Below are 25397 nucleotides of genomic sequence, written 5' to 3' on the forward strand. Positions count from 1 at the left end.
CTAGAAAATTTCTGAGAATAAACTCAAAATTTAGCTGGTTTTTATAGCAAATATTTTGACAAACATGCTCCAGCATGCTAGCGAATTAAAATTTATTATAAAATCTGATTTTAATCTCTGATTTCTGACTTTTAATCAAAAATTTCTGACTTTAATCTCATAATTCTGATTTTTAATCTCAGATTTTTGACTTTTTTCTCAGATTTGGACTTTTACCTCAGAATTCTGTCAATCTCATAATTCTAACTTTTAACATCATATTTCTGACTTTTTAAAATCAAAATTCTGACCTTAATCCAGACTTCCGACTTTTAATCTCAGTTTTTTTACTTTTAATTTCATATTTCAGACTTTTTTCCTCATAATTCTGACTTTATTATTTTGAGACTAAAGGTCAGAAATCTTTTTGTCTTTCAGTGGCCCTAATCCCATTCTACTGTTACTCCCACAAAAAGTTACATGAACATTCAGTTAAAGTAAAAATTGATGTTAGATCGTTTGTCGATCTTGTTGGTGGGATGTAAAACCCCCAAAATCTCGTTGACGTTTAGAAACTAAAGACTGAAAACTGCTGTATTGCTGCAGGAAGCAGCAGGACGGTTTCTGACTCCACAGTGGAGCTCTTCTGGCCGTGCCGTTACAGGACGCTGAGCGGATAACGGGGTCGCCGCTGTTGTAGATCTGACATTTTGGGACATTGATTCATTGACACGTTGAGGCGTTTTGACGCCAAGATCGCCGGCGGCAAGGTCACAACATCCGCCAGAGGGAGAGGAATAAACGGGAGGACAAAGACGGGGAAATAACGGATGCAAAGTTAAGCGAAAAACGAGGGATGATGTCACCCTGTTGTAGAGGGACGACTCCTGAGAAACGAAACAAAGGGCAGAACGTTTGACTCAAAGCTATTCATCACACCTGCTGTGTGTGTGTGTGTGTGTTGTAGGTAACTGTGTTTTTCTGATCAAACATGCATAATTTCTCTACTTCATTGCCGACAGTAGTATATTATCCAGAATAAAAGTTAACAGCCTCAGCTCATGCCAACCTTTTGAAGTCGCAGCCTTCACGACTCCAAGATAAGAAAAAATATGATGAAATTCTGGTGAATTTCCCTTTAAAACTTAATTTCCTGTTCGTGTCCATCCACCACTCATTCACTTCCTGTTTCCTCTCATTCGTTCTTTTTTACTCAAGTAAAACTTCTGTTGCCTTTTACTCATCTTTTGTCTTCATTCCTCTTCACTCACCATTTATTTCTGTTCACCAGGATAAAGTGTACTGATTAAGGAAGAGCTGAACGAGAAGCCCAGGTACTGTCGGCAACTCAAACAGAAGCAAAGACAGTCTTAAGAAACCAGAAAAGTCCTTATTATCATCATTATTATAAATTATTATCAGCAGTTTCATTATTATTATTATATTCTTAATTATTATTACTAGTATAACTTGTATTAGGATGAAATAAAGTTCCTTGGCCCTTGTTGATGCAGAGAGAGAGGTTGCAGACTACGACAGCAGAGCGCTGGTTCCATGCCGCTCCGTTTCATCCCAGAGATCCAACTGGACTTAAACCCATCAGTCCACAGGTAAAACGGAGGTATTCCACTGAAAATATGGCACCTTTATTTTCAATATTCCACTTGGAGGTAAAGGGGTAGTTCCATCCAACATCCAAAAACATTTAAATCCGATTTATTCCACTGCAGATTCAATGTTTGGTTCTCAGGGCAGACTCCTCGTAAGTTGAGAAGGTTTTTAAAGATGTTTCCTCTCTGAAAAGTCGCCACGGCTCTTTGTAATTCCATCGTTCAGAGTAATGAGAGACATTTCAGAGTTTCTGTTGAAACGTCGTCCTTTGGTCTTCCTGGAAAATGTTTATGAGGACAGTTTGCTTTGACTGAATCAGGCTGGGCAGGAATAATAGCTCTTCAAGAAACATTTTCGCCTCGATTATAAATCTGTGTTTTTCAACTTGGCATCAAGAGACATTTTCAGTTGAATATTTAGTGACAAATTAAATTTAGATGTATAAATTCATGTTTTCAAGACTGTTCATCCTTTAAAACAAACACATATGACATTAATGTCACATTTAGGTTGAAAGAGTTAACTTCTCTCCACTACTTTTTACAGTGATTTGTTAACTTTTATATGATCCCTTCCTTTTGGTAGCTCTTCAGTAATTTCAGTTTCAATAAATCCCCAGGAATATTTGAAGCCCCTTTAAATCCTGTTTAAATGAGAGCTGATACTTTCTATTTACGGCAGCTAGCAAACTAGTAAAACAATAGCTAGCTAGTGGAGGACTGGATAATATTGGTTTAGTAGTTTGCAAACCAGTGCAAAGTTGATTTCAAGCTAATTTGCTTGTTAGTGACTTGCTATGCCAAGCTAGCAAGTAGTTCTCAGTAGCAACTTGGTAGTTAAGTAAATAGTAGTTGATAAACTCTTAATTTTAACTAGTTAGTTATCAAAAAAGTAGCTTGTTAATGTTGGCTTAATATCTTTAAAACCAGCTAGCCAACCTAAGCTAGCAGGTTAGGTAGCTCACGTTAGTGTCAAATCTATTTTTGGTACTTTGTCAGATAACTAAAAATTAGCTAGTTAGCTGAACATAGGTTCAGTAGTGCCAAACTGATATCAAGTCACTAACAAGCTATTTCGTAGCTACTAGCTAGCTAAAGTTAGCTCATTGGTTAATCAGCTAGCTAGTTTGGTAGCTAGTTTGCTCACTGACGTTACATAAAACAAGCTAACACATGGATGTCCCATAACTTTCTCAAGATGAGCAGAAACAAAACTATTTGAATGTGCAGAGGAACGACCAAGAGTCAACACACAGCTTCAGTTATTACAGCTACAAAAAACTGATCAGTTCTGAAATCTTGTAGTGAAAGGTTTAGATCTGAACCTTCAGAGACACATAAACAGTTATAAAGTCAGCCTTCTATCACCTGAAGAACATTTCCAGGATTAAAGTCCCAAAAAATCAAGAAAAGCTAAAGACTTGTTGCTGAAATGTGCTAAACAAATAAGCTTCAGTTGACTTGACAATCAAATCCATCCATTAAATGTTTGCTAGTTAGATTCTAGCTGAGAAACTTTGGATGAACAGATCGCAAAACAAATTTCTTCATAGTAAAATGTTACTTTAAACCTTATTTTGCCAGAGTAAAAATAAGGTTGGGCTTAATCATAACCAGTAAGCTAGTTATGTAATTAGTTTAGCTGCATTAGTTTAGCTACAATTAGCTTACTTAACCGTAGTTAATTAGGTAAACTAACTGAACCTAAGCTACAATTACCCTGGCTAATCTTAGCTTTGGTAAGCTACAATTGTAGCCTAGCTACTATTGCTAATTGTAGCTAAACTAATTAGTGGCCAGGCTGATAACATTAGCTCAGCAGATAATAAACCAACATTAAATTACTACCATCCAAGAGCCCTTGTTGGAAAGTGGATAATCTAAGTTATTAACATTATTTAAAAACTTTAGTTAACTAGGTGGTTAGGCAACTTATAGCTAGTTAGTTGCTTTGGTCACAGATCCTTGTAAAAACTTGCTGTATGCAGCAAGGTTTTACACATATCTAGTTGAGCAGAGCCCTTAAAAAGTTAAACCAACAACAGTGGACAAATATATATTCCATGTCACCTGAAAAATCCCCCAAAATAGTCAAACTGTCTCTATAAACATCTTCCATATTGGATCCTTCCTCCTGTCACAGCTGGGAAAGTCAAAGCCCAAATAAATACAGAGTTGAACATGCAGAGATCCAAAAGCTCCATTGTGTCCATGCCCCTCTCTCTCTGCATCGCGCCATCTTTGTTTGTATTGAGCAAACAGGCAAAGAAAAACAGTTTCGGCTTTTTCCTATAGCTGCGTGGTAACAGAGTCCTCTATGACATCGCAGCTGTCCTCTAAGACATCGTCACATGGTCCCACCCACCCCCCCATCATCATCATTCCCCCTCCGCCTCCTCCGTCCATGCCTTCTTCGCCTGCCCCTTCTATGCCCTCTCCCTGGAAAATGTCCTCGCTGGAGTCCAGCAGTCGCGAGCTGGACTCAGACATGTTGGAAGCACAGTGCAGGGATTGGCAGGGGCACGGCGGCGGGAGGGGAAGCGTCAGGAGCGAGTCCCGCCCATTCGTTCTCAGCGGCGAGAATGACGGCATGTCCACCGAGCGACCCACCTCGTTCAGGTGAGTGTCGCTTCTGGTGACGTCGCTGAGTCCGAAGTCGGAGTGACTGTGGCTCCTGAGGGGGCGGAGCAGCCCGTCGGAGATGGTGTACGAGGGCGGGGACTGGAGAGGCAGCGGCGTGGGCGGGGCTTTGCGTTTGGAGCGGGACAACAGGTAGGAGAGGCGTTTGAAAGAGTCTGTCTTTGCGCTTGGGGACGAGAGGCGCTGCAGGCGGCTCCTTGTGCGAGAAAGCGATGATGATAACGAAGAGGAAAATGACGACGATGGCGAGGGGAGGACATTGGTGGAGGACGGAGGCATGACAGCCGTCTTTAGCCCGTTGCTTTTTGGTTTCCCCTCCTCTTCCTCCTCCTCTTCTCCCCACCCCACTCTGTCCTCCAGTCTTCCCTCCTCTGCTTTGTCTATCCGCGTCATTCCTGAAATGGAGCGCACCAGCGCAGACACGCCGAGCGTCGGCGCTGGCCTTCTGTCGTCCTCCACCGGGTTGGAGAAGGTGACGCTCTTCGACTTCTGGACTCCAACGCCTCCTCCTCCCCCTCCTTCTCCAGGGCCATCACCTGATTCGCTGTCATCCTCTGACGCCATGGCACCATCGTCTTTTGTCGTCTCGCTGGATGAAGAATAGTGTCGCCGGGGAGGACGCCGGTTGCCGAGGAGATCCAAGACTTCATAGCGGAAACTGGAGATATCCTGCTTCAACTCCTGCACAGAGATAGAGAACATAGCGATGTTTAATATCATATCTGGATGAGCAAAGGTACATTTTCAAGCCTTAAAGGTGAAACCTTATCTTTCCTTGAACAGGTTAGGAATGGTCTATGGGCTATACAAATTCATTACATTTTTTGCACAAAATCATTCTTAGATAATGAGACTTTAGTTTGCTCAGTTCTGCCTATTTTGATCTCTGTCACCTTAGGATCTCTGTCACCTTAAATCCAAATAAGCTGCTGCTGGCCACGCCCTCCAACTCAACGTTTACACTCACATATGAAAATGGCTGCAAACAGATGAGCAATTATACAAATGTACAAATCTGAAAAGCAGAAATGGAGCCTCCTGCACAACCAACAACAATGCAGGAAGTGGTTTCTGGATGATAAGTCAATAATAAAACACTTGTCTTTTCCAGCAGCTATTGTACACTGCATACAGCTGACCAAATGTGCTAGGGCTTCTTAAAAGAGCCCCATTTAATTCTTCTATTGTATAAAGTGTTGTAATAGTACATTTATGAATCAATATCCTACTTATTGCTAATGCTATATTTATGTTTGCAAATGTTTTTGTAATAAATGTTTGGGTTTTTTATGATTGACCTGAGGAAGAGTAGCCATTGTAACTGCAATTTCTAATGGGGATGATCCAAACAAACAAATAAAAAAACGTGCTGGAACTCTGCTTGGGTTGCTAGGTAACGGGGCTGGGCTTGGGTTGGGTTGCTAGGTAACGGAAGTCTAAGAAATGACTCATTTTCTAGACGCCAAAAACTATTAACTTGCTGCCCAAAAGGCTGCCTGGGTTTTTCTTAAAGCGCTTTAGCTGTTTTTAGAAGAAAATGGAAGAACAAAAATGTGAAAAATGTGACTTTTTACACAATATATCCCTTTTAAACAGTTTAGTCAACATGAAAGAAGAACCAGAAGTGGGAAGAAGAAGGTGAGGAGGGTAAGTGTTTGAGATAGAGCTGATGATCGGGGAGTTAAGCTATCAGTGAGTAGAGGCTCTGGGTGAAGAGGAGGGTAAGGACTTTGCAGGATGCGCGGAGCAGCAGCAACAACCGATGTAAAGAGGGAATAACTGCTGAAAGCGTCAGGAAAGAGAGTGAGGTCATTTAGGGCTCACACCAGTGAAACACGCTGCAGAGTAAAAAACACTGACAACAGAGAGAAGAAAATAAAAAACTGGATGAGAAAACCTTACTTTATCTCATGAATTAAAGAAACACTTTGAGCAAAAATACCGTGAAGTAAATATTTAGGATATGCGTTTCTCAAACCCAATTCTGATTCAGAAATATTTTATTTATTCCAAAGGGAAAATTAATACAGTTTTTCCTTTAAAGCTCTTTAAGTTTCCAGCACAGCGTTCCTACTAGTTCTCATTGGTGAAAACCTGGAAAATATAGTTATGAGGAGGAGCTTCGTCTTGAAGGCGGAGCTAGGTGCACCCAGGTGTTTTACCCCTCTGAGTGGTTGACATTGGACACTAAACGATTTCTCAAACATGCATCTAAAGCTCAAAAAAGTCAATTTTACATAACACACCCCCTTTTAGGCCCCTCAGTTGGTTTTCAATTACTTGATCCAGCCTTTTTAATATTTTCCTATATGTGGGCTCTTCTAGATTTTTATTTTCTGATTGATGCATGTTAAGTCTTTGAAATGTTACAAACCTTAAAAATCAGGTAGCAGAACACCGATTTATTCCTCAAGCAACATGATATTTACGCATTAATTCAGCACACAAACTCGACCTCTGCCTGATTGGACTAACGTAAACGTGCACGCTCAAACACGCAGACAAACATCCTTCAGCAGAGCAAAGTGATTCAGTTCGCTGTGCACCTGATGTTGTTTTTGCTCTGAAAAGCCCAAAGGAACCTTATGCTCCAAAGCAGCTCAGGGCCGGCCTCCAAAGGCATCATGGGAAATCTACCGAGGATGTAAAGATGCTTCAAATAATTTATGGCTCAGAAAGAAAAGAAAATGGGGAAAGACTAAAGAAGCCTTGTCAGAGAAGAGTCTGAACTGCAGATTTTGTTAGAGAAAGTGCTTGAGCGTGGACATGTGGCTGTTATTAAAAGTCCTTTAGTAAATCTTCGGCACAATAAAAACCGGTCTGCCTCTGGTATCAATAAAAGCCGCAGTGCTTATTGGAGTTGCAGGGAGCTGAAATAAACAGACTCTGTGCAGCTGATGTTTGCGCAGCTCAAGCTCTGCAGCGGGCTGAGAGGCAGGACAGGAAAAAGAGGTGGCGTGTTGTAGCTGATTGCTGTGTTTGAGAAGTAGCTTCCTCAAACTGACCTTGAAGTTTTCCTCCGTCAGCCCTTCATCCGTTTTGGCGCTTCGTATCATGGCAGCCACGTATCTCTTCACCAGATTTCGAATCACTTCCTGTTGATAAAAGTTGCAGGGATTACTACCATTAGAAGAACTTTTGCTTAAAACACAACAGTACCAAACACACATCCATGCTTTTAACGTCTCCACTGCAAAAACACAAAATCTTACCAAGTACCGTTGGTCCAGTTTCTAATGCAAATATCTGTTTACACTTGAAATAAGGCAAAACTAACGTACAAGTTACAAAATGAAGAGGTAAAACCTTTGACAGATTAAACATCTGCAGAATTGGTTTTGGCCACGCCCCCCAGCTCTATGTTTACACTCACAGGTGAAAATGGCTGCAATTATACAACCGTACATCTTTGAAAAGCAGAAGTGGAGCCTCCTGCGCAACCAACAAGAATGCAGTAAAGGGTTTTCTGGATAGTAAGTCAACAACAAAGCACCAGAAGTCACTGTTTAGCTCATACAGCAGTAAAACCAGCTGACCAAACGTGCTTGAGATTCGCTTGTGTTGCTAGGTAATGAGCTGGGTTTCTCTGGGGTTGCTAGGTAACGGCACAGGAGGGTGTTTGAAATTGTCTTTTTTCCAAAAACCAAAAAACATTAACTTATTGCCAAAAAACAGCTTGGCACTTGGACCCAAATAGAAGTATAAAAATGTTCAAAATGTGAATTTTACACATTACGTGCAAAATGTGTAAAATGCAATGATTTGTTGCATTTAAAACTTTAAATCAGTGAAAACAGAGTCTTCTGCTGGCTCAGCTGCATAAAAAACATGCAAGATTTCTTCAAACTTCTTTTCTTAAAATGTCATCAACGCTAACAGGCAACACGGTCCTTTAGCTGTTCTCATCTCATTAACTAATCAGCCAGGGATGTGGGTCAGTCCCATTGAATTACCGGCCCAAAAAAAATTCACAGGCATTTGGTGTGGAGTGGGTGGTAATTCAAAACCTGATACACACACTAGCACACAGGCACCGGCCCACAGTCAACACTTGCGAGCGCCAAACGGGACGGTCTGGCATGCTGTCACTCAGCACCTCTGCCAAAAGCACACCACACACTCTGCTAATGTGCAGCACACATTCCCACAACAAGCCTTTTAAAAGCATGGGAGGATATCAGAGGAACAATCAGCCGTGCCAAACACAAAGTACTGGCGTCTCATTATAGACGCTCCTGCCTCGGAAGATTTGTTGCACAAATTTCTTTTAAAAATCCCCTAAACCTGGACGTAGAGACGGCGGACTCAGCTGCCAGAAATAACCAACACTGAACATTAAACATTAAAGATAATCGATAATCTCATTCTGCTGCAACTTTTTATGTCGCTGAAAACTTGTTGGGAGTTTTACATGCGAACTTTGTTTCTGGAAAAATATTGAAAGGCAAATCTGAAGTGATGAGTTTGATGTTGTTCCAGTTACAGGGATGGGTGACTGTTTGTCTCATAGAACCAGAGAAGAAGCTGTGAGTGTTGGTGGGAGCCGGTTCAATGGCTGAAGGATTTTCTTCCAAGTGTTTATTTGATAATAAAATGCAGATATAAATTTTCTATCTTGTTCTGCCAGCAGCAGACATTGCGGCTGAACAATAACAGTTTGCTAACAGCTAAACCTTTAAGTTTACAACATAACACCTTCAGGTCTCAGTTTGTGCTTTACCTCTTTACTTTGGATGTAAAAAAAATAAATCATTTTTCATAGATTAACAAAGATTCATTATGTACTGCAGCAGCACACTTTTTAAGATGCTATTAGTTCAACTTTTTCTGAAATTGCAACTCCTGAAATGCCAGTTTTAGAAATGTAATTATCACATAGAAATCTACGGAAGAGGATTAATGTCAATGGGGAAAAAAGAATTGTGACTTTTTTCTCAAAATTCTGATTTTAATCTCAAAATATTGAGAAAAATCAGAATTTTTGAGAAAAATTTTCTGAGAAAAATCAGAATTCTGAGAAAAAAAATCAGAATTTTGAGATTAAAATCAGAATAATTTTTTTTCAGTGGCCCTAATCCTCTTCCATAGAAACTGATATTTTTTTTGGATATTTTGCTATTATCCAGGCTAGGAAGTGTCAAAAATGGGCAGCATTTTTGGGTTGCCCATTTCTTTTGACATTTATTGAGAAATGTCAGAGAAAGTTTTCAAAAAGTTTATTTTTTGATTCTACAAATGGAAATTATTGGTTTACAGTTCATGAAGGATATAATCACTCTTCAGCATAAATAAGGTTCACTTGTGTTCAGAAGGATTTGAACATGAGACTATATCAGTTTTTCACAACAAACTTTAATTTCTTGGTAATATTTTTTTGCTCTATTTAATTGAATACATGCTGATTAAAAAAATAACTCCAGTGAATGCTGTATGTCGTCATGAATCTGAAATATGTATAAATGTTCAGCAATAAATCGGCAGTTCCCCGTCATTTATTGAGTGTTTCTCTCCTCTGCTAGCAGCTGACTGGTTGAGTCACAATGCTTTGACTTTAAGAGCAATCTCAACAAGCGGTCACCTGAAGAGTAATTAATTTAGTAGCAGGCTTCTCTTTCAGCACAAACAAAATGTGATTGCCTCAGCTGGAGACGCCTAATCCTGTTAGCTAATCGTGTTTACTTTCACTTAGACCCTGAAAGAAACAATTACTGTCTTTTAAAATTTATTTATTAAAAAACAAGGAAAAAAAGAGAGAAAGCGAAGTGGAGGAAGCTGTGCTGAGACGGTGATGTCAGAGTGAATCAAAATGTTTATAAGACTGAGGACTTTTTTTATTTCTCCTTATGTGTCAGCATCAATAAATGTTTAATACCAAAAGATTTAAATGGACTTGAGGGATGGATGGATGGATGGTTAGTTTTTTGTTGGTAGGATGGATGGATGGATGGATGGATGGATGGTTAGTTTGTTGGTAGGATGGATGGATGGATAGTTAGTTTGTTGGTAGGATGGATGGATGGATAGTTTGTTGGTAGGATGGATGGATGGATAGTTAGTTTGTTGGTAGGATGGATGGATGGATGGTTAGTTTGTTGGTAGGATGGATGGATGGATAGTTTGTTGGTAGGATGGATGGATGGATGGATGTCTGGTTGGATGTTGTTTAGTTTTTTCTGATTTATTCCATCAATCTGTGAATTCAGATAAAACTTGTATTGTTTTTAAAATTTAACATATTAAATATTTTATGTAAATCTTTTCCTTTCAAATAAATAAATAAAAAAGAGTTTAATCTACAACAGCACACTAATACTAACCAAATCTACATACAGTGTTTTCACTATTTCTGTACCTTTTTCTCTGATACAATGAAAATAAAATGATTGTAACTGGCTGAAGGAAACAGATTTGAATATTTACACCTTATTTTTTTTTCTCTGAAAGCGATGGCAGCTGAGCAGCGCGTTATGAGTTTCACTGACCTGGTAATGCTGGTTCTGTATCAGACTGTCAGCATGGCGCTCCTGTGAACAAACGAAAGGGAATGTTAATATAAAAATAACACAATGCATCTGTATTTATCACCACATCTCTGCTTCTTCCTCTCTCAGTTATTATTATTATTGTTATTATTATTATTCCCCTCCCCTCTTCCACAACTCCCTCAGTCTCCTCTGCTCTCATTTTTCTTCTCAGGAAAGCTGATATTTCTCATAGAGGTCACTACGAGATTAAATGCATTCACGTCCGTCTCCTACAGCTACCAAACCACAACAAAGCGAAGGTGACAGATTGCATTTGGCTGAAAGAGCCACACTTCTGCAGCCAGGAGCAGCCATATTGTTAAGAGTGATGGACTCTGGGTAATCACTTCTCACCATTAAACATTGACAAAAACATCATGTAGAGCAAATGGACACCCTGGTCTTAAACTGGCTGCAACAAAAAGCCTTAATCTGGAATCTGAATATATTCCATTTAGAGCACGGGTGTCTAAAAGTGTGGCGCGGGGGCCATTTGTGGCACCTGAACTGATTTTATGATGTAAAGATACATAATTGTCCCCCCATGCAGGTGGATGTATGCATAGCATCCAAATCTGCTTTTAATTACATTATTAAAACTGTTTCAAATAAAGAGAGCCCTAAATAATGTTTTAATTGCTGAGAATAGATTAAATCTTTCTCAGTTTTCTCCAGTCGACCCCAAACTAAATCAGTAAAGTGGTTGCCTTTCTTTCAATAACAGAAACATGCAAAACCCTTTTGAAATTTTTGATCTACAGTGATTTACATATTCCTTTACTACAAACAAAAACACACTCCAAGTATTTTCTTTGTTGCATTCAACAAGAATGCAGTAAGTGGTTTCTGGATGGTAATTCAACAACAAAACATTTATCCTTTCCAGCAGCCATTGTACAGTGAATACAGCAGTAACAATAGCTGACCAAATGCGCTCGTCTTTTAATAATAAATTAGTGGAGCACTAGTGGCGTTGCTAGGTAACGGCGCAGTGCCTGCCAATTGTAACTCAATAATTGGAAGGATTTTGAATTGACCCGTTTTCCAGACACCAAAAAAACATTAGGTTCTTGCCAGAAAATGACTGGGTGCTTTTTTAACAGTTGGGCTGTGTTTAGAAGCAGTAGAGACACAAATGCAAATATAAAAATGTGCAAAAAGAGAATTTTGAATAATGGGTGTCAGACATTAGAAACAATTGGGCCGGCGGGTTGAATTCTACCAGTTTATTGTAAGAAGTGACATTTTTCTGTGTTCCAATCATTGGACTTTGTTATGTGACGCCAGAAATGTCAACCTAACTGTACTGTACCATCGTCCTACAGACCCAGGTATGGTGTGGTATGAGTTGGTTGTGTATGGGTCGCTTCTAAAACAGAAACAGTCAAAATATCTTAACGAACAGCGCCGACCCATGTCGTACTGCTCAGTGGAAACGAGGCAGAGGAGAGCGTCAATGACTCAGCCAGCAGGTCCCAACAAAACCCAGATCAACATCCCAACTAATGAAGGCGTCACTTGCCTCAGTTAAGGTCAGAGTTAATGATCCAAAAGAAAGGGCAAAATGGTCTCAAAGGAAGAAAAGAAAACATTGATGTTAAAAAAAACATGAAAGATCATCTCACATCAAAAAATATCTTGATAACCAAAACATTTGGGAACATTATCTGAGGATTTATAACTTGAACTGTGATTCTGATGTTTTACCACATTAATGCTGCCTTGAGAAAAATAACAAGGGTTTGGGGTGGTCTAGTCAAAGTCTGGACTAAAATCTGATTCGGATGCTGAGAAGAAACCCTAAACATGCCAGCTTTTGAAATTACTTCCTGTTGCTCCCAAGGGTTGCCACTTTTCAACAGAGGCCCAGGTCATTTTGGAAGATTTTCCCCATAAAAACGTAATCAACATTTAAATACTACTTTTAACATTTACTCTCGTCATATTTTATTAAAATGTCTAATAATCTGAAATGTTTAAACTACAATTAAATTTTTTTTTCCAATGTATTATTTTGCTAACTGTCAGAGTTGTGGCAGGAAATGAAACCAAACCAAGCTGCTAACAACAACCTAATTCTTCAGAGGTTTGGAGTAAATCTCATCCAAGAGGAACACTGAAGTGTGAAAAACTACAATTACCTTCAACAAAAATTCATTGTCTTCACATTTCACATTGTTGTGTTCAGTTATCTCTGTTCATTTTAATTCCTGCTCAGTTTAATATTCAGTGTTTCACACTCATCTGTCCTCTCTTCTTCCTGCTGTCTGCTAACAAAACACTGACACATTTCTATCTGCAGCCGTCCTCCCCACATCTTTCCTTACTGAACAATCTTTGCTTTCGGTGTCTCATGCCGCTCTGATGCTTACTCTCTGATCATGCACATAAACACAAACTCTCTCCTGCGATCAGATCTCTGCAGAGCCGTGTGCCTCTCTGAACCTACGTGGGCTGGTTGGGTTACACAACTCAGCTGACTTCAGTTGAGGTGAACACGCCAGCTGCAGTCAATGCGTGTGTGTGATGGTGTGAAAAAGCCTTGTCAGTGTGTGCCGATGGCTCTCGGTGTCTCTTCAAATGACTGGACTGCTGCATGTGTTTATCAGGACATGTTCATCTGTCGATGTTCCTTCTGGACTTCCAGACACACAGCTGATGCCTGTCATGTGTGGTGGGACAGTGTTTCTGTAAATTTACTGCCTTTAAACATCTCAAATGCACTTTGAAATGCTGCGTTTCTGAAATGTGCTATACAAATAAAATTTGATTGATTGATCTCAAGTGACAGTTTGTTAGTATCTCACCTACAGCAGCAAGAGCTCAGTGTGAGAATCAGGTAAAAACGTAATGAAGTCCTCAAGCTAACTGGTTTGAGTAAAGTGCACAGAGTGCAGCCAAGCTAACAGCTATAGATGGTAAAGCTAACAGCTATCCATAATCAAGCTTGACTCACTGATAGTCAAGCTAACAACTATCCATAATCAAACTAGCCACTGCCCATAGCTAAGCTAACAACTATAGTCAAGTTAACAACAATACATAGTCAAACTAACCATTAGATGTAAAGCTAACAGCTATCCATAGCTAAGCTATCAGCTATAAATAGCCAAGCTAACAACTGTCGTCAAGTTAACAACAATCCATATTCAAACCAGCCACTACCCACAGAAAAGTTAACAGCTTTACATAGTCAAGCTATCAATAATCCATAGTCAAACTAACCACTACCCATAGCCAAGCTAATAGCCATCCATAGTCAAGCTATCAACAATCCATAGAAAAAAAATTAACTACTACACACAGTAAAGCTAACAGGTAGCTGTAGTCAAGCTACATATTGACTGACCGATAGTTAAGATAACTATCTAGAGTCAAACTAATCATTATAAAGCTATCTATAGCAAAGCTAACAGCTATTTATAGACAAGCTAATGGCTGCAACAGCCAAGTTAACCACAGCCAATATAAGAGTTATCCATAGTCAATCAAACAGCCACTAGTAGCCATGGTTATAATCAAAGGTTTGCATGAATCAGATTAAAAATAAAAAAGAACTGTTCATTGTTCAAGAGAGTACACCAAGTTTAAGTTAAACAGTAACTGAAAACAGCAGTGATCAGGAAAATCAGAGCCTTACATACATAAAAAGCTTTATCTTGTAAAAATGTCTTATATAGTGTTGGACTGATTTGCAAGAAAAGATTTGACCTGATAGAAATTTACCCATGATCAGGCTCTGATTTGAGTTGTTGAGTCCTTCATGAGAATTTCTCTCTTTCTGAACTGTGATCACTTTCAAGTAAGATACTGACTGTGTAGAAATACCCAAAACAACTCCAAATCAAGCAATCATAATAGTTAAAGTCACGTGACTTGACTGTGGAAGTGACTCCAATAACTAGTTTGAGTCATGATTCTTTCAAGTCCTTTATCATTAAATATGTCCTGAAAATATAATCCTGCCACCAGCAGCTTGGTTTGGTTTAATTTCCTGCCACAACTCTGACAGTTAGCAAAATAATACATTGGAAACGAAATTGAAAAATAAATGCTAAAATAAAGTTACATAAACATATTCAGCTGTATTTTTACCTTAAGAATGGGAAAAACATTTATCTAATCAACTAACAACCTTTTATTTCTGCTCAGTGCTGTTGGGTCAGTACAACCTGACCAGGCTTCTGCCAGAGGCTGTTTAGGAGGTTAATCATTTAGCAATTTATTATTTTTTCTGCTGTAGCATTTATCAGGGCTGCTAACCACAATAGCTTTCTTTCTGATTAAATGCAGGTGTAAATCATAATAATCTGTTTTCAATCAAATCATCCCAGTCACTGTAATCAAAATAAAAAGAGCCGCAACAGCAGTTCAGTCTGGATAATCAGAGCCCAATTAATCAAGATGCTGCATGAAGCATAAATATTGTTTTGGGCTAATTAGAGCCAGCAAAGAAAGATTTAAACAAACATAAAACTTCCTTTAGATCCACTGTTTTAAATCTTTTTTACCCTCTATTTTGACTAGTATTAATGAATTTCCATAAAACATTTTTAAATTTGGTTTTAACATTTAAGTGTTGCAGGTTTCCACTTATTTGTCTGTGCAGTTTTTCTCTGCGGCTGCAAGTCAATGATCATCTAGCATTTTGTGTTGCCTTCTAATATTTTCTTCGGCTCAACTTTTCTCATTAAATAACTGTCGCTGCTGATACAACACGCTGAATATAGCATGATTTATGATTCTGAGTTGATTGTTTGGAAATTTGACCTCCTTGGATTACACACACTGTTTCATAACAGCCTCAGCGGAAGCTCATAATTCATATATTATGGGTGTAAATGAAGGCTGCTGCGGAAAAAAACTAGACATCGCTCTGCTGGAAAAGTTGTTTCTTTTGTTTTTTATTCTAATACGGGGATAGAAAAACAACTATTTGGTATTTAAAAGCTTCCTTTATAGCTGGGTGTCAAACTGATTTTCATTTTGGGCCATCAAGATGGATAAAAATCATTAACAACTGTTATAGCTGTCTCTGCATTCGATACATACTTCATAAAATTATATAATATTGAACATGTTGTTTTCACACTGATCAATCCCTCCAGGATTTTGCGATTGTTTTTGATATAAAAATCACTAATTTAGAAATATTTGGAGATTTTACAATATTTCCTCTTATGTATGAAGTAAAATGCGATGTTTTGCTACTCACCACGCTGATAACTTGGTATCAAGTAAGACTGAGGTAGCAGTGTTGTAAAAGTAAGAAATACTGCCACCAGCAGGTGGGAGTTAGCGATAATTTAAACCCAATGTCCAACCATTTTTGTGGAAAATTGGCAATAAACTTATAATTAAGAATTAGCACAAAAAATGTGGGAGATAAAAAGAGATAAAATGAGTAAATGACAGTAACTCAAAGAAGCAAAACAAGTAACTATTATCTTGTGTTGGACAATAAATCAATAGCAAAATATATATTGTGATAAACATGTGATCAATATCAATAGTATCAATAATATGTCTGAAAGAAAATTAAATAATTCAGCTGAACTCCGATCCAGAACTGCACAGAGGCAGAGGAAATTTTTTAGCCTCTCGATCTCTCACGGCCAGCTTGGTGGAATCAACTGACTCACTCCCTCTTTGGTTACCTAGCAACTCACTCATTCTTTTGTTACCTAGCAACGACCTGCCGAGTAACTGGCAAAACAGCAGTTTAAGGTTTTGCCTCATAACTGCGTAAAATTAAAAAAACGACAACCTGGATGAAACAGAAAATGTCGAGTCACTAATTTGGCAGGATTTCAGATATTTGAAACAAAAAAAACAACCAAATCAATAATTATTGATATGGAGTGATATGAAGCACTGTGACAATAATCTGTAATTCTCTGTAACTCACAGTGAACTCTCGAAGGTTTTCGCATTTGTGCGAGGCCTCTCCGGGCGGCTGGCCTGTCCTGCACAGCTTGTTGTGGAGCCACATCAGGAGGTACCAGAAGGACTTTGGGCTGGGGATGATGTTGAAGGGAGGGGGCAGCGTGCCGCCCTCATCGAAGTAGCTCATCCACAGCTTGGTGCGGGCAAACTTCCACTCAATGTCGGCGTGGTCCTGCAAAACCAGAAGAAACCTCTTCAATCTGGAAGATCTGTTAAATAATCTTCAGGTTAAAACAGTGACAGAAGCTGCGTTTCTGTTGACCAGTTGTGCAATTTGACATTTCAAAAATAAATTTGTTTGATGGAAACACAGCAATTAAAAAAACAAACAAAATGTTGATAAAAGTGAGGTGGTTTTCTTGTCCATATCAAATTGGTTTATTTGACAAAACTACAATGGAAACACTTTTTTTCCCGCATCATCACATAATTAACAACCACATGTTACTACTGCCGGAAACGAAGAAGAAGAAGGCAACAGGAAGTGGTAGGAAAATGATGGTGGAGCATGTTTATTAGTGACTTATTGTGTGAAACCATGTGATATTAATTAAGTTTCTTATTTAATGACAACCACAACTAAGCTGCCTCAAAATCAAAAATGTCAACAGCGGTAAAGGAGCCCAGGTAAGATCCCAGAACCAATCTAATATTTTATTACAAAGGTGAGTACACAAAAAAACAGAAAATCTTATCATGTATATCTGTCTAGTTCTGGTGCAAATATCTTAGAAAATTACACTTTACATTTCAGCATATTACTTAACTTAAAACATGTAGAAAATGCCATGAAACTAGTACTAATTAATCTATACCAAGGAATTATTGACTTGTATATCTTGCTGAAAATTAACTTGTAAATTAGTTTTGTCTTACTCCAAGATGTTTACACTAAAAACTAGACAAGAATATTTGATAACTATGACTATCAGTCAGTCAACACATAACTTGGCTATGGATAGCTGTTAGCTTTATTATAGTGATTTTGTGTTTTTGCCTCCAACTGAAAAATACAATAAACCATTTAGAAATAATTATTAAAAATTGTCCATTTGTCGACACTGTGACCTCTATTTAATAATTTTCCTGACTAGAGGAGCTGTAATCGGTCCAGGTTGTAACTCACAGCGATGAGTTGGTAGGAGTTGTTCATCATGGCGATGAGCATGTTCAGCAGAACCACCAGAGAGATGACGTTATATGTCCCGAACATCGTCGCCCCGACGAACTCGGTGAACTCGTGCCGAGCTTTCACGTTGGTGACGTAAAGGTTGAGCAGCCCAAATATGGACCAGAAGAGCGACTGGAGAGTCTCAAATAACCTGAAAGGGAACAGAAAGAGGACAATTAATGTGACATTAACATAAAGATCTGAAGAGAAAGTTAGAGGATGAATAATAAATAACACTTTCGTTAATCAAATGTCCATAACTCTTGAGCTTTCACAGGGTTTTTATTAAAGTAAACAATAATAAATAGTCAAGACATGACATTCAAAACTGTGACACCATCTCTATCTGAAAAGGACTTCTGAGAAATTTTAAAATTTAAACTGTCATCTTTAGAAATCATGAGAAATAAAGCTTGAAAACAATGCTTTTCCCATGTTTTATTCCATTTCTGAAGGCAAAAAATTCAAAAATGCAGAATATAAAATAAACAGAATAGTCCTGTTTATTTCTGTACTGTAGCATATTTCTGGAGACACAGCACATTGTATAAACTACAAATGTCGTCCAGATTATTTTATTGACCAGATAGGTTGGAGTTTTTCCCCAAAAATGAGCGTTCCTTTTCCTACAAATAATAAATAAACCAAATAATAAATAAAAAAATTCAGCTGTATTATTATTTTCTTGATTTGATCATTTTGATAAAAAGTTTGGACACCCAAACAATCTGAACATCCTCACCTAAAACTTCCTGCCCTTTTAAACTAAGTAGCTCAAGAAAGAATTTCGGAAGTCGCTTTATTGAGATACAAAAGTAGAAAATGTCCTGATCTCGACTCTGAGAGGCAGCTCCATATTTTCCTCCTGCTTTCTGAGTTGTTGTCATTTTTCCCTCCTTGATTTCTTTCTCCATCCTTTATCTTTCCTCGCTTCTCTCTGTCCTCTGCTTGCCTTCGCATGTCTCTTTGTGCGGCCGTCACTGTTACAACTGCGGTTGCTAAATTTTTGATGAAGCAACAATTGGCGGCGCTCGACGCTACATCAAGAGAACGACACCGACGGGGGGTTTCTATATTTATACTGCATAAAATATTCAGGGATGCAGCGTTTATTCTCATTGTGGTGTACGGCAGGATTGTTGCGTTGCAGGAACATTTGATCAGTCGGTGAACAGGCTGTTTTTTTCCTTCACCGAACATCATTTGAGTGATGGTGCATGGTGTGTGGAGGTGAAATTTGTAAGTCAGAAAGGTGAGAGGCTCGGTGTGTTGTGTAAGAGAGGAGAGAAACGGAGGGTGAAAAGAAGGGAATTAAATCGACGACGAACGAAGCAGCCGAGCGTGATAACCGAGCGTCGGTTATGAATCGGGAAAGATGGGAGGACAAAAAGAGAAAGGGATGAAGCTTCATCATTTTATGTTTCATTATTTCAGTTATTCCTCAGTTTTCACTTCATGGGTGCCATTCATAGACATTTCACAGCAGATAGTGACCGCCTGATTTAGGCAGTCAAATTGACTGTCAGTCAAATTCAGGCAGTCATTTTGATTGCCTGAGTCTGATTATGATTCAGGTGTTTTGTTTTCTTCTTTTCAGCTCATCCTACAAGTTTTCCATATGATCTAGGTTTGGAATAATGTCGATTTTTATAATATCAACAATTTCTGTGTTAATTTGGAAATATATTTGGACTAATGTATGCTTTCTAACAGAAGTAAGTAGATTTATCATTATATTTCAAATGTCAAACACTCTCAACAAGGTTCCAAGTATTTTTGGAAGAGAAGCAATCTTTCATCATACTTAACAGCGAGCATAAGGTCGTTTTTACCACATTCAATGTTTCTTTTACACCAGATCAAACTGGTAAATATTAAGATATATCTATACTTCAGGCAAAATCAAATGACTCTTTTTTATCAGACTTTTTTTAAAGAGGCGGCATTATGTATTTTCTTGGCACATAGTATCACATTATAGAACATCAAGTAACTAATATATATCAAAAACAACTTTGAAATTGGGCCTCTGTCTCTTTAAGAAGCTCCTACTCTTTCTGACATTCATCATTCAGCACATCTTCACAACATTGCTTCTCCATTAAATCATCCACAGCCGCTGTTTGGAGTGTTGGACTGAGAACTAGTTCGTAGGATGAGCTCAACAGACTCGCAATTTGTCACAAAATCATAACAAGACAAAGGAAGCTAAGAAGAAGAAAGCACAACTAACAGCAACTGCCAATTTGTGGTGGGATTGTGATGTGATACACATCAGTGGAAAGGAATTTCATGATTATGATTCTTTTAGCTAATGTTTGCATCCGTTCTGGCTTCTTCTGGTGCAGAATTGGTGTTTAATCCGACATAAAAGTCGGATTAAACGCAATATGACCAGACTGACTGGAGGCACTTTCAAAAATAATCTGATTTAGAACCACATACGGACAAATCAAATTTTTGGGGGGGAGAAAAGATTAGAATTGAACCATTTACTCTTCTGTGAAAAGTTGGATATGGGCAAAAATCATAATAATAATAAAATAAATAAAATAAAACAAGTCAGATTTGGGTCACATGTAACGTAGCCTTAGTTTCATCTGAGCAAAAACTCAATACTTAAAGTCCCAAAAGATTTTAACGATCTCCACCCATTTATGCTAGAAAACGGTTGAATTAAAAAATAAGGTAACACTTTACTTGAAGTTCTGTGCATAAGACACTGTTATAAATATGAAGGAGTCTTCGTAAATGTTTACAACCATTGACATACAGTGTCATTCGGTAAATAATGACACTTTTAATGTAAAGTTGCATTAAAAGTGTCAACTTTGCCTTATTTGGTAAATAATGGCAAAGTGCAAAGTTCTATTAAAACTTTCCTTTAAAATCTAGGAAATTTTAAAGAATAATCCTGCTTTCTTTCTCTTGTCAGTGTACATTTATTAGTAAGTAATATAAACTCCCTCATCAAAAGAGCCTCTTTGTTTTTTTAACCATTTATCCATAAATTTCACAATGCAGACAGAACGATATGGCCATCAAGTGCAGATCTTGTATGAAACGTTTTTCAAAATCTCCACCTTTGCACCTAAAGGTGTCTTTATTTACCGAATGACACTTCATGACAACAGACTCCTTCATGTTGGTATCAGGTTGTACATCATGTTTATGATCTGGTTGGATAAAGTGTTACCAAAAAGACAAACGTTTGGAGCTTTAAACAATCATCCTAGTGACTATTTTTTTTTCCAAAAAGCCCCTTCCTCCATGTTCCTCCTCCTCTCTTCCTCTTCTCCCATCCAGCTGGCTCCTCTTCCTCTCCTGTGTTCTCCTCTCATCTCTCACTCCACTAAGCCGAGTCATAAACTGCTCCAGCTGATCCTCGCAGCCACTCAGTCATTTCACTGTTATACTTCTGCAGTTTATGTGGGAGGTGAACCGAGAAGAGACGCAGTGTGTGTGCTGCATTCGCCTTTTCTGTGTCAGAAAACAAAGCGCGCCCGTGTGTTTACACTCGGCAAACCGACCTCGTGGAGTTAATTCACTCCACAGTACGGAGCTCATCTTTTGTAGGAACAAGAACATTTCTGTGTGTTTTCCAGCAGACTGAGGACTAAAAACTGGAGCTTTGTGATGCTAAATACTGACTAAATAGACATATGAGCTCAACTACAAAGACATTTATTGCTTTTAATGTTACTTAGATTATTCAGCCATCAGGTTTATATTTAGGAACCTCTAACCAATTATTTAATTTTTTTAGAAGTGCTGAACTCAAATTTAAGATCTTTTAAGACAATTATGAATGGGATGTAAGACCTGTATCACTACAGAAATGTACAAACTTCGTCCAGCGAAGTGGCAAAAAACAAAAAAACATCTATAATATAATATAGATAACATAGCTAGGTAGCTATATTAGCAGGTAGTTAGCAGTAGCCTCAGCCACAGGTTCTGCAAAGTCAGGGGCAAAAGTAAAGTCAAATGCTTTGGACTCCATCCATAAAAAAATAATGCAGTCATGAATGATGGACCAGGAAAAATTACATGAGATGCATGACAATTTCTTTAAAAATCCAATAAAAAAGGACAAACTTTATGTAAAACAAGAAACGGATAAGTAAACATCACCAGATCCAAGTGTTTCTGAATAAATTATTTAACTTCAGATTTAGAGCTGTTGATTCTGTCCAAAATATACTGAAATTTAAATTAAAACTGTCGCTTTACTGAGTGACTATAAAACAACGTTGTGTAGAATAACACACCTCAATATTTCTTAGGTTAAATTGCATTTTGATCGTCAGTAAAACAAATTGTTGAAATAATTATTTCAATGTTTACAACTGAGATGTTTCATTTGGTTTGATCAAGCAGAGTCTGCAAACCCCAGAGAAAGAAAGAGAGCTTTGTGTAAAAGTAAAAAGACGAGGGACCGCAGAGCGTGAAAGAAAATGAGAGATTTTACAGGACTTGTGTGAAAGGAAAGACGAGAGAGACACACACATGTATGAATGCTGCTTGTGTGAAGCAATCTAACACATTAGTGGTGATAAGTGTGTGAAGTACAGATGAGTGAGAGGAGGAGGAGGGAGATGAGACACCTGAGCAGAAACAGGAAGTGATCCTGTGAAAAAACCTCCAAAATCATGATAAGTGTGTGAATTAGAGAGTGAAAGACACGCACACACACACAGACCGAAAGAGAAGAGGAAATAATCCTTGCATTGTAAACTCATGAATAATGATGCAGACCGCGCTGCCTGCGGGACTGCAATCACTCCGTTTGCATAATGCGTCATCTCAGCTGTCTCCTCAGCGCGCTGCATGCTCATTTGGCTTCAGTGTGACGCTGATTTCTGTCCCACAGCTTCTGGTCCTGCAGCAGCCAATCAGAGCTGATGTACCGGAGTTACACCATGAGAGGAGCAACAAGATCACTTCTTCTATCGGTGCTTTCAGCAACTCAAATTTAAGACCTTTTAAGACTGCTCTGAATAAAATTTAAGACCTGTGTTGCTACAGAAACATACAAACTTCGTCCATCCAACTGGCAATGGATTTACACGAGACCCAAAAAGCTAGCTAGCTAGCAAGAGTATATTAGCAGCTAGTTAGCGAGTCACAGAAAGTACTTTTTTGTCTGAATGCGACAGAAAAGTATCACAAGTAAAAATAAATACAATATGCAATATTAAATAGTCTTATAAAGACAAAATTTAAAATAGCCTTCCACTAACGAATTAAAACGAATTAAAGACTTTTTAAGGCCTTGATTTTAGATACATGAATATACCACTTTTTGAGGATGTGCAGTCACTCTGTCAAGGTATCAGTCAGAATGTGGATCTGAACAGTTATTTTTAAATGCTTAAAGAAAAACATGATATGCATCGATCTGATGTCTCCCACACATAAACATAAAGTAGGTTATAAAGTTTGACAGCAGGCAATGTATTTGGTATTACACCTGAAAAACATTTCTGTTGACTGTTTCCTCAAATTTCAAATTAGCATCAAAAACACTTTTTAAAACAGTTTTATTTTGTCATACAATATGATGTATGCTTGCTTGCCGTTTTTATGAAAGTATTTGACAAAATGTAATGTTTATTGCTTGTTTCATGACCACATGTCTTTATAATAAAAAGCACTTAGAGCTGCCCTTTTTGATTAAACATAACACACAAATTAACTTGACTTTTATACAAAACTTTGGTATCTTTCATGAGAAAACTTATGTCCAACCAACCAGAAATGGTTGGAAACACTAACTGTGTGTCACAAATAGAGCTGCTCTTTGAGAATCTCACACTTTTCTCCCCTTAAATACAATTGAATGTGGAAAAGTAGCATCATTGACCAGAAATGCGATTTATTGCTCAAGTCTGAGGGGAACATTTTCCTTTTGAGGATTAAAACAAATGTGCAAATAATACAAGTTTTATCTGGCCTTTCCTACCCTTTAGAGAAACATATTTCAGAGTGGAGCAAAGTTTAATCTGATATGTTTCTCTGAAAGCATTAAGGCTTTAGGTTCAGCAGAACAAATACCACATTTCTCTTGTGCAGAAGTAAATAATGTGGTGATGACACAATTTTTAGAAATGATCTTTTCTTTTTGTCGTTAATGGAGCAGAAACTGTACAACGTAAGGCTGAGGGTGTGATCTGTTGTTTTAGCTCCTGCTCACCTCACAGCTATTGTACCGCATCTTTTACTGTAATGGAGTCGATAACAGATCAATAACACTATTATCCAAAACAAACCCCTTTCCTCATCTAAATTCATCCCACTGACTCTGCTGTTCCCTCCCTCAGCAGCAACACTCCGCGTCGCGGCTTCCTGTCCGGGTTGCAGCGCTGCTATACCAACATCTCACTCTGCTAAACCTTCACACGGTTTGAAGAATTATTTCTCAGGTATAGCACTAAAATACTACAATAATTTCCACATCATTTTCTGGTAAAACGAGACATTCAATGAGTTTGTGAGTCAAAGTCAATTGAATTATCTGCAATTGTCCACTAGAGGGCGCCTGATTATCACCAGGAGCATTAAGGCCAAAGAATGGAAATATTTCACTAAAAATGTTACTGATTCCCAGTTAAAACCCTCAGATGGGGGAGCAACAAGTTACCTTAACTTAAGTAACTTTTATAAACCACATTTTCTTCTTCTTGAGTAATATTATATTACTTTGAAATAAAGCTGGGATTACTTTACTGAATGACAAACAAATGCGCTTTACGCTTTATAGTTCTGTTATTTCCTATGTGCTGAGACAGTTGATCCATTTCAAGGTCAAGTTCTGTCCTAAAATTAAATACTTTTACATATTGGTTTCAAAAGTTTTATATAGTAAAAAGAAAAAAAAAAAAAAAATTGGAAATATATCTTCTTCTGCCCTAATTTACAATCTTATTATTACGTTAGATATTTCTATTCAATTCAAAATTACTTTATTGACTGAAATGTCATTTAATATTGCGAACAGGTAGGATCTCCTGCAGTGGTCAGTATTACAGCGACACTGAAGATGCCTCTGACTAAAGAAACTGTTGTTGTCTGACAGTGCCACAAAAAGTTGTCCGAAACTTTCTTGATTTATTTATTTATTTACTTATTTTCTATTTCATTCTTCAAAACACCTGAAACATATATAAATATTTCTATTTGTCTGATTACACAATTTTTATAAAGTAAAAAAATTGAAAGTAAAAAAATCAATCACTGTTTGATTTTATGATCAAACAGTGACTCAATACTGAAAGTAGCTTTTTTTTTTTAACCAAATACTTTGTTCTTTTGCTTAAGTAAAAATATATTAAAGTACAGTTACTACTACTCTCTTTCCACCTCAGGAAACTGAGAACAATATTCAGAATCAATACAAGCATGAACTTTTGATTTCAAACAGAGAAGGTAATCAGGAAATAATCAGCTGATTACCAATTTATAAAATTAACAGTCATTTCCACATAAAAAAACAAAAATAAAGTTGTTTTTAAAAAAAAACCTTTT

The 25397-nt window shown here is 37.9% G+C and overlaps 1 protein-coding gene across 1 annotated transcript in view; it reads right to left on the minus strand.

The window, feature by feature from the left end:
- Positions 1 to 3878: 3878 nt before the first annotated feature.
- The window catches only part of trpc5a (transient receptor potential cation channel, subfamily C, member 5a), a 119789-nt gene continuing 98270 nt past the window's right edge, over positions 3879 to 25397 (minus strand). The window contains exons 14-18 of the mRNA XM_028039058.1: positions 17826 to 18021; positions 16662 to 16871; positions 10712 to 10753; positions 7235 to 7324; positions 3879 to 4910 (exon numbers count right to left, since the gene is read on the minus strand). Of these exons, the coding sequence (XP_027894859.1) occupies positions 3879 to 4910; positions 7235 to 7324; positions 10712 to 10753; positions 16662 to 16871; positions 17826 to 18021 (1570 nt within the window). The remainder of the gene's footprint in view (positions 4911 to 7234; positions 7325 to 10711; positions 10754 to 16661; positions 16872 to 17825; positions 18022 to 25397) is intronic.

Source organism: Xiphophorus couchianus, chromosome 14 (genome assembly GCF_001444195.1).
Source record: "Xiphophorus couchianus chromosome 14, X_couchianus-1.0, whole genome shotgun sequence".
NCBI lineage: Eukaryota > Metazoa > Chordata > Actinopteri > Cyprinodontiformes > Poeciliidae > Xiphophorus > Xiphophorus couchianus.